This window comes from Puntigrus tetrazona, unplaced genomic scaffold, assembly GCF_018831695.1.
Source record: "Puntigrus tetrazona isolate hp1 unplaced genomic scaffold, ASM1883169v1 S000000008, whole genome shotgun sequence".
Classification (NCBI taxonomy): Eukaryota; Metazoa; Chordata; class Actinopteri; order Cypriniformes; family Cyprinidae; genus Puntigrus; species Puntigrus tetrazona.
Window position 1 is genome coordinate 176,266 of NW_025047688.1, and position 8,574 is coordinate 184,839.

Here is an 8,574-nt window from a genome sequence, read left to right on the forward strand (position 1 = left end):
GCTAGAGATAGTACGCTGTCAGTAAATTTCTGGCCTGAAATGTTTTTTTATGTACTGTTTTGCGTTTCAAAACTGCATCTAGCAGCTAAAGTGGTATTAAACATTAATAACATTATCCTGCTGTACATTTGTAGGTTAATATCATAAGCCATTCATATGCATGGTTTCATGGAAAGCAGATGGGTTTGATTAGAAAGCAAGATGTTCAGCTCCAATTAAATCTGCTGCTCAAATCAGATTCCATTTGTTGCATAATGAGATAAGGAACAGGCATTGTTTGGCTTTTAAAATTTATTTTCAGCTTTATGGGTCTCCAGAGACGCTGCCATAATGCTGAATTATACATTCCTGATGACAAATTACTTTAGCGTAGAGTGGCGAATACTATTGTGTCTTAGACATACAGTTAAAGATCTCAGCTGAGCTAACCTGTTTTGCTAAAGGTGATTGTGCATAATTGCGCAACAGTGGGTAGACCAATCAGTGGGCCTGAAAATGAATAGGTGTGGCAAGAATTCACTTCAAATTCTGAGCTTTAAAAGACGGACGCAGAGCTTCAGGGTCTCGCCACCTGTCAACACCAGCTGCAAATAGTGTTGAAAAGCAAAAGAGCTTTTTCAGTTAATGATTTTTGCTACCTGGTCTCATGGCATAAATGTACCTCGGTGCACTTTTTAGCGAGACTCCAAGAAGTATATATTAGTTTCCAAAAGAAATGAACACTAGAGGCAGTAAAACTCCAGTACCTTTTATGGTTATGACTTCTAAACAATATTAATATTAATAATAGATAGCATGATAGAGCATTAACTTTTAGCAACAATCCACTGACATTTCAATTCTCAACCGCCATAATACATTCATATATCAATGTAATAAAAATGTGCCAGGGTTCACATATTGAACCTGTGTTTTAGCAGCACTGAGTAGACATTTCTCTTTGAAACTGCAGTGAAACATGCAGTAAGGCAGATACAAAACAGTGTTGCACATAGAGTGCACAGTGGTACTTATTTTTAGGAGACCAGGTTGGATTTTGAGTTGAATATGGCTTATAATAATGGGACAGTTCAGTGATGTTGCAGGCACACTCTTGTCACTCACCCTAATTTCTCCATTATTGGCTCTTGCATTGTGATTAAAAGCCTGGGCTGGGTCTTTGTGATACACTTTCAGGCAAGACTGTGACGTAATGTTCCTGCAAAGAAAACATATTTTATATTTATAAAGGCTGTTGGGAAGTACGTTTTTAAAACAGTTTTGAAGTCCCATTTATTTGCCAAGGTTGCATTAATTTGATCAAAAATACACTAAAATGAGGAATATTGTAAAATATTATTAATTACTCCATTACTCATAACTCCAATCTTCAGTATCACTTGATCCTTTAGAAATCATTCTAATATGCTGATTTGATTCTCAAGAAACATTGCTTGTAAACAGGATGTGAAGTCCAAAGTGTTGTGGTGTAAATAAAACTTGAAAATTCAGGTTCAATGAGGCAGAACAGAGCGTTACTACAATAAGCTGCAGCTCATAGCGACACAAAGGTTAGAAGCGTGTCAACACAAGCTCCTTCCTCATAACTATAACGCTTGTTAAAAAAGCCAAACCCATCCTGTGCCGAATAACACACACACACACACACACAGATTGATCATGCTCTCTTTCTATTCCTGCTGACTTGTTAGGAAGCCGCAGGCCAGCGAAGAGTAGGGTGTGGAAAAGGGAGTCACCCAACAGTTTGAATGCACTTAAAAAAAATCACTGCAATTTTCTGTACTTAAATCCAAGCACACTGTAAAAGGGAAAGCTGTGATATTTTTTGCGATATTTAGCATCTAATATTTTGTAATTTGTTACATTTTTAAATTCATGATATAATTCACAACAGGAGACACACACCTGACATCAGTCAACTCGTAGTACATATTCCTCATGTCATCTTTGATGTAAATAGCCACGCTGGGGGACTCCAGTGTCTTCATAGTGAGGTGCTGAGGGAAGGCACTGACAAACAGAGCCTTGATGGTGTCTGCACCCGTCACCTCATTGGGCATTCGAATCTGTTTAGTCTCTTCTCCATACTGCAGGTAGAGGACACCTAAATATAAAGCACATAAAAGAGATTAATACTAGCACAGGGATTTCTGCAGTATTTTGGAGGTGAATTAAGTATGGAATGACTAAAAGCTGTGTAAATATATATCTTAAATGCATGTAGTGCAGCATATAGGCTAACAAGGGTACCAATGGTAAATAGTGACAACGGCATTCTGTCCCAGACCCTTCATTAAGTGATTCTCTTGAGACAGCCCAAATGGTCTTCATGGGAGGAATGCAGTGTAAGCATTTTCTTGCCATATAACTTGAGATATTTGGAACAAAACGTACCATTTTCCGCTCTAGCTGCAAAACATGATCCAGATGTATGAACAGATACAGAGCTTTTATTAAAAATTAAGCATACATACATTAATAAACGTACCAATTAAAAGTGAAAGAATGCCCAGCACTCTGTTAAGAAAGAAATCTATAAATTGTTTAATTAGAATTCTATTATAATATTTGAATATTGCGTTTAAAATATCGACGAGAATTTATAGATCCCTTTAAATGTGCAATAAACATTCTCCTATTTATCTGACTAACATCAACCTTGCCTTAATTTTAAGAAATTGATTTGTAACCTCATTAATATTACTTCAAAATACATAGTGACAATAAAGTGGGAAGGACAAATAAATCAGTATCACACCCACTCAAAAACAGCGAGTTGGCACTTTACCTAATGACCTGTCCTTGGTTTGGTTATTTGACTTGACCACGGGGAGGCTCGCTCGGGAGCGGCTGCCTCGGGTGAAGGCGGAGGGGGCTTCTCCCTCCGACATGGCCTCCAAAGACTCAAGAGAGGCCAAAGAGAGATGCTCCCCTGGCTCCCCTAGAGCAGACTGAGGGGTTACACTGTGCCCAGAACTCCTGATCTACAAGACAATACAAAATTATCAAAGAAGATCATTCAGAGGTACATCTAACGTCAAGCACTTTACAAAAGACAATATTTTTGTCTAATTCAACCCTATGCTATTTTAGTATTATTTATTGTATTTATTATTTAATATTTAATTTTGAAAGATTTATTTTACATTTTAATTTTTGTTTATTTTATTTCACAGGCAAGGCAGCATCACCAAGTCAACATTCATAATGTTTTTGCTTTTTTTAATTTAATATTTACATTTTATTTTATTTAATCTCTATTTCACTTAATGATTTCAGTTTTAGCTTACACACAGTAAGGGAGCATCTGAACTGGTGAACATTTGGAAAAGATTTATACGTTTATTAACGGTGCATTCTGAATGTCAAGATGCGAACAGTGTTGTACCCTCATAAACTTTAATGCTCAATAAAAGGCCACAGAAAGGTCGGAGAAGAACTGTGGAGAAATACTAAATAGACAGACACAGCTCTATCCAGTAAACAATCAATACCCGAAAGAACAAAAAAACAAAACAAAAAATGTGTCATTAAATTTTTTCATTTATTATTCATTTATATGTGCCTAAAATAGATTAACTAAACACAACTACTGATGACAAGGGTGACTACCAAATAAAAAGAAGGTATGGTAGTCATCTTACTCCTTTTCTGTTTAAAGACGCGTGGACATAAAATCGTCAACACGTCTTGAAGTCAATTACGGCTCAGTCCTATAATTTAGCTCGCATTAAAAAAGAAAATGGAGTGATTTATCTCCAGTAACGCAAAAGCAGTAAACGCACAAAGACCAATTAGTGTGCTCTGGCACAGACATTATCCTTTGTAGCCTATTTATATTCAAAGACCATACTGCATCTACGCGGTTGTCTTCACAATAACACCTTTAGGGCCTATACAGACAGCAGACATACATGGTGTATATGTTCTCAGAGGACGGGCATTAACCCGAGGCTCGAAGTCATTTCTCCATTCTCAGCAACAGAAAGAAGCGACATGCAGAATGCCACAGATAGTGAGTCAGACTGCGTCTCATTGTAACGGCAGCACGCACACTGACCTGCTCTGACATGCTAGCCTGCCAGATTACCACCCTGCATGACCCCAAGGAACTTAATCCTTCAATACCGCGCTGCTTCATTTTCCACTGTGGTTTTGGTGACAATGCAATTATGAGGTCAGGACAGAAGCACACAATTACACCTTAGACTCCACATTTGACGCAGGCATTTCCGAAAGCGTCTCGAGTCATTTCTGTAAACACCTTTTCAGCACTATATTTAAATCAAACCATTATTTCGTACATTTTATAAAGTTTGTATCCCTACAGATTAGTTTGAGCTCTAAACGTGTTTTTGACCGAACAATGCTCCATTGTGCTAGCCAAAGTCTCACTCGGAGACACTTTCGATTCTGAGGTCTTATGTTATGCAAATTGAAAAAAATACTGTTGTACCTTTGGGAGGATCTTTGCTGACAGTAGTCTGTGCAAAAATGCAAAAATCTTCATGACATGCTGTATGCAAGTTGATACTAAAGAGGAAGGTCATAACCGGTTCAGCCTAAGGGGTGAATCACACAGAATGTGTTTTTTGAGCTTAAAAAAGAGAAATTGAACTACTTTTTTAAAAGTTAAAAACTTGAGTCATGAGGGAGATATCGTAAATTGCAAGAAGAAGATGCAATATGTAAATGAATCGGTCAAAGACATCTGTCTAGCAAATGTTTACATACAAAACAATGGAAAAGTATGTTCCAGGTAAACCGTACCTGAATCTGTCAAACACTTTCGTCTGACATATTTTTGAAGAAAAACAATGCAAAATGAAATTTTGAAAATAAAAAAGTTGACATTTCAACTTGAGAGCCATGTTTTTAGAATGCTGTTTTATGCACAAGACATCGCAAAAAAAATTAACAGAACGGTCAAAGACATCCATCAACGAATGTTTTTATAGAAAAGCTATGAAAAGCAGTGCTGAGGAATGCAAAATGTGAGACACTGGGAAACGTAATTGAATTGTAAACTTGGGCACTGCACTTTTAGGACACCATGTCATTAGCGAGACTACAAAAGGCACAAGATACAAACCCAGTGGTCAAAGACATCTATCTAAAATATCTTTACATACAAAAACAATAGAAAAGCAGCACAATGGAATGCAAAAATGCATTATGTGTGAACGGCCCTTAAGAATACAAGAGGTCGATTTCAGGTTCACTTTTTGCACCAGATCTTCACGTTCATACACTGAATTACTTCCTAGGGAATGCACAAATTGTTTTCTATGGCTTTAATGGAGGTGGCTCCACTTGCCCAAAATGCAGGCAATACCAGAAACCTCAAAAACTATGCTGACTGACAAAAAACAGTGCTCTGGGAATTCACTAGGAGGCATATCCAAAAAGCTTTCATACTGAAGGTCCAGGCTGAGACTTGAAGGTGATGAATATGAGTTAGATGTTATCTTTGCACAGGTGTTGCATTGTGAGTCGACTAACAATCACTCCGGTGTGCACAGACGCGGGAAGAGCAAATAATAGGCTTTTATGTTCACTTGAAAAAAAGTGCATCAAACTGTGCGCAGATTAATGGGGCATGACAGCTGGGATCACTGTAGACATGCATAATGCAAATGTAAGTTAAACATTTCATTGTGAGGATTAAACAAAATAAATGATTGTATTTTTTAAGATTGCTTAAGAATAAACCTGAAAAAAAGTAGTCAACAGCAGCTGCACTTAACACTTGTAAGTGTAACTGATTATCTAGATCCAGATGCCCCAACAGCACCCTGCAGACCAGGGATCAATTGTACACCTATTCCACATGCATGAGCAAGCAGTGCCGACATACGCTCACACTCGGGCATTGTCAGAAAGGGTTACCCGCAGAAAGCCAGGACATCGAGAGATGCCTGAAAACAGCAGTTTAAAGCATGAGGGTGGGCTTGAGGGGAGCAGCTTGCACGGTTCACTGCACTCTCCTCTAATCACAGGCAGATGAATGGCCACAGACCTTGCTTCATCTGAGCTGGTCTAATGCCAGGTCTTTGAACGCACTGGCAGGGTCAGATAAATCATACCTCATTCTCTCTGGGTCTGGAGAATATTGAAGAAAGAAAGAACGAAAGGGCGAAAGGAGGATGAAAGACACACTCCCTCCTGCTGGATGGGCTTCAGTATTCTTCAGTGCCAGGGGCATGATATGATATTACTCACGGCTGTACCCAGCCACAAAAAACATACCAAAACTATGCTGAAGAAAAGAAAAAAAATCAAGAGACAGACACATTGCATTGAAAGAAACCAGCTATTGGGAGCGCAAGTGATATTCTGAGTTAAAAGAAGAAGAAAAATGCACACACACACACACAAAGTACTGTCAGATCTCATACAATAGAATCTGACGCTGGTACATGGTACCTTATACCATGGTATTTGTCTGGTTACATTGATGTATTTGAGTGTAACCAATGTATTATGGTAACACTGAAATCCAAATCAATAAGCAATAACTTCTCATAATCTGTTTCTAGCAGAATCTCATAATATGCTAACTCTCATATCAAACAGATTTGCATAACTTTAAGTTTTTTGATCCAAGAGAACCAGTATGACGACTTCTCCGTTTACATCCTCAGTTTACATATTCATTAGGCTACTGCGGGATTTGTTGATTCGTTAGCCAAAAAGCTCATCGTTTAGTTTAACATAACTCTCTTTACTCAACGAATTAAACTCACCGATCACACAGACCGACTGGCGAAGCAACTGTAATTTGAATTTGCAATAGCCTACCTTGATGCAACACCTCCACCTTGATTGCTTACACTAAAGGCATATTCCAAATAAACAGTAAATGTGGATAGCAAATCCCGTAGCGTGTCTCTGAAAGTAGATGCGGATCGCTGCAGAAGTTTGTCTGCACTGAAGCGATATTCGACAGCCGTGACATCAGCGTCTGTACAGACACACCCACCTATATGAACTTACCTGAAAGACTCGTCGGACTACAAAAACGCATTGAATTCAGGTGCTTGCGAAATGTGGCTTTCCATCACCTTCTTGTTTACTAATACTTAAAACAAGTTAGCGACATTCAATGTTGAAAGAGTTGGTGAGGTACAGTTGTATTTTTACAGGTCTATGTAAAAATATTACGCAACTCTTTTGAATATAGAACTCCGATTGGTCAGTAGGTAGGCTATAGTTAATGGAAAGTTTTTGAAAACCTTTATTTCATAACTGCAGTATTGTCTTTAGTACTAGTACACTGATCAAATAAAATATTTCAACTGAAATCGGAATGTATTCAATTGTTGGTGATGATATTGGTGATAAATACATATAATCGTATCTGTCATTTAAAATCTTTAGATCGCTGTCGGTAGTAACGCCGCAACAACCTTCAGAGGTAAAGCGCTTTATTTCACATCCCATGCCACACGTTTAAGCTGAATGTTCTTCTATATAGACACCTGCTTCCCTTGAAAGTAATTAATTATGGTATATGAAATACTAGCGTTTTGGATAGCCTGTCCGTACGCGAGCACAGTCATCTGGAGTAGGCATGGCATTACATTCATTCTGTACATTTTATGTTTACCTGACATATAGCCTAGCCTATAATTTAGCCTACTTAGGCTATTTATTTTAGGTGTAGACTACGTCAAATGATTTATTCACATTTATTTCGCTTTTAATTCATCTTGTTTATTCAAGCATACAATAAACTATGTCTAAGCTAACTCCACTGAAACTTATCCATCCGACAAAGATACAATGAAAATGTCAAGCGGAAACCAGCAGCAATAAAAAAATGTCAGTGTCCCTTAATCTGTCAAGAGTCACTTGGTACATGGGTAGATCAGAATAAGGTAACGATGTTCTTGCAAAGTTTGGATCAATGGCTTTCTGAAATGTTATGGAGTTTAATTGACTATGACGACAAAATATAATAATTTACATAGTAAACAATCGATTTCTGTGTGCTGTTATATAGGCCTATGTTTCCATCTGTTTTCGATGTTGCAATTTTAATTTGACCTTATATTTAAAAACCCAATTTAGCCTAAGCGGGGGGAAAACGTCTTTACAAACAATGGTTTGAAAATTTCGGAGCTTACCTGGTCTCTGAGTCTTTCCTGGTGCCCCATAATTACAGAAGCATGGTGGGGATACTTCTGTTTCAGGTGCTCAAGAAAGGCCTCTTTCTTGTGGTCCATGTTGTAGGACTGCATGATGATCACGTCCCCAGCAGTGCGAGGTCCTCCTACCGTGTGTCTCCTGGGGACCGTGCGAGGGGACCAGGGGTCTGACTGCTCGCTCTCGTCTGCACTGCTTTGTTTTCTGCTGTGGCTATCCACATCCTCATGGGAGCACAGCCTCTGGTTGCTTCTCGCTGGCTCTTTGATTAAAGGCATAAAAAATATACAAAGGAATACAGATTAGATAGGGACACTCAGTGGGCGGCTGTACTTGGCTTGAGACCTGCAATTAATTAGTGTGATAAGCAACACAGTCAAGGCAATGACCGGTTTAGAGTTGGACAGCTGCTGGCCAAGAGAGCAA

At 38.5% G+C, this 8,574-nt stretch overlaps 1 protein-coding gene across 1 annotated transcript in view; it reads right to left on the reverse strand.

Moving 5' to 3' along the window:
* LOC122332272 (sickle tail protein homolog) overlaps positions 1–8,574 on the reverse strand; it is a 40,799-nt gene that overhangs the window by 16,544 nt on the left and 15,681 nt on the right. The window contains exons 2-5 of the mRNA XM_043229563.1: positions 8,130–8,410; positions 2,789–2,984; positions 1,906–2,104; positions 1,105–1,198 (exon numbers count right to left, since the gene is read on the reverse strand). Of these exons, the coding sequence (XP_043085498.1) occupies positions 1,105–1,198; positions 1,906–2,104; positions 2,789–2,984; positions 8,130–8,410 (770 nt within the window). The remainder of the gene's footprint in view (positions 1–1,104; positions 1,199–1,905; positions 2,105–2,788; positions 2,985–8,129; positions 8,411–8,574) is intronic.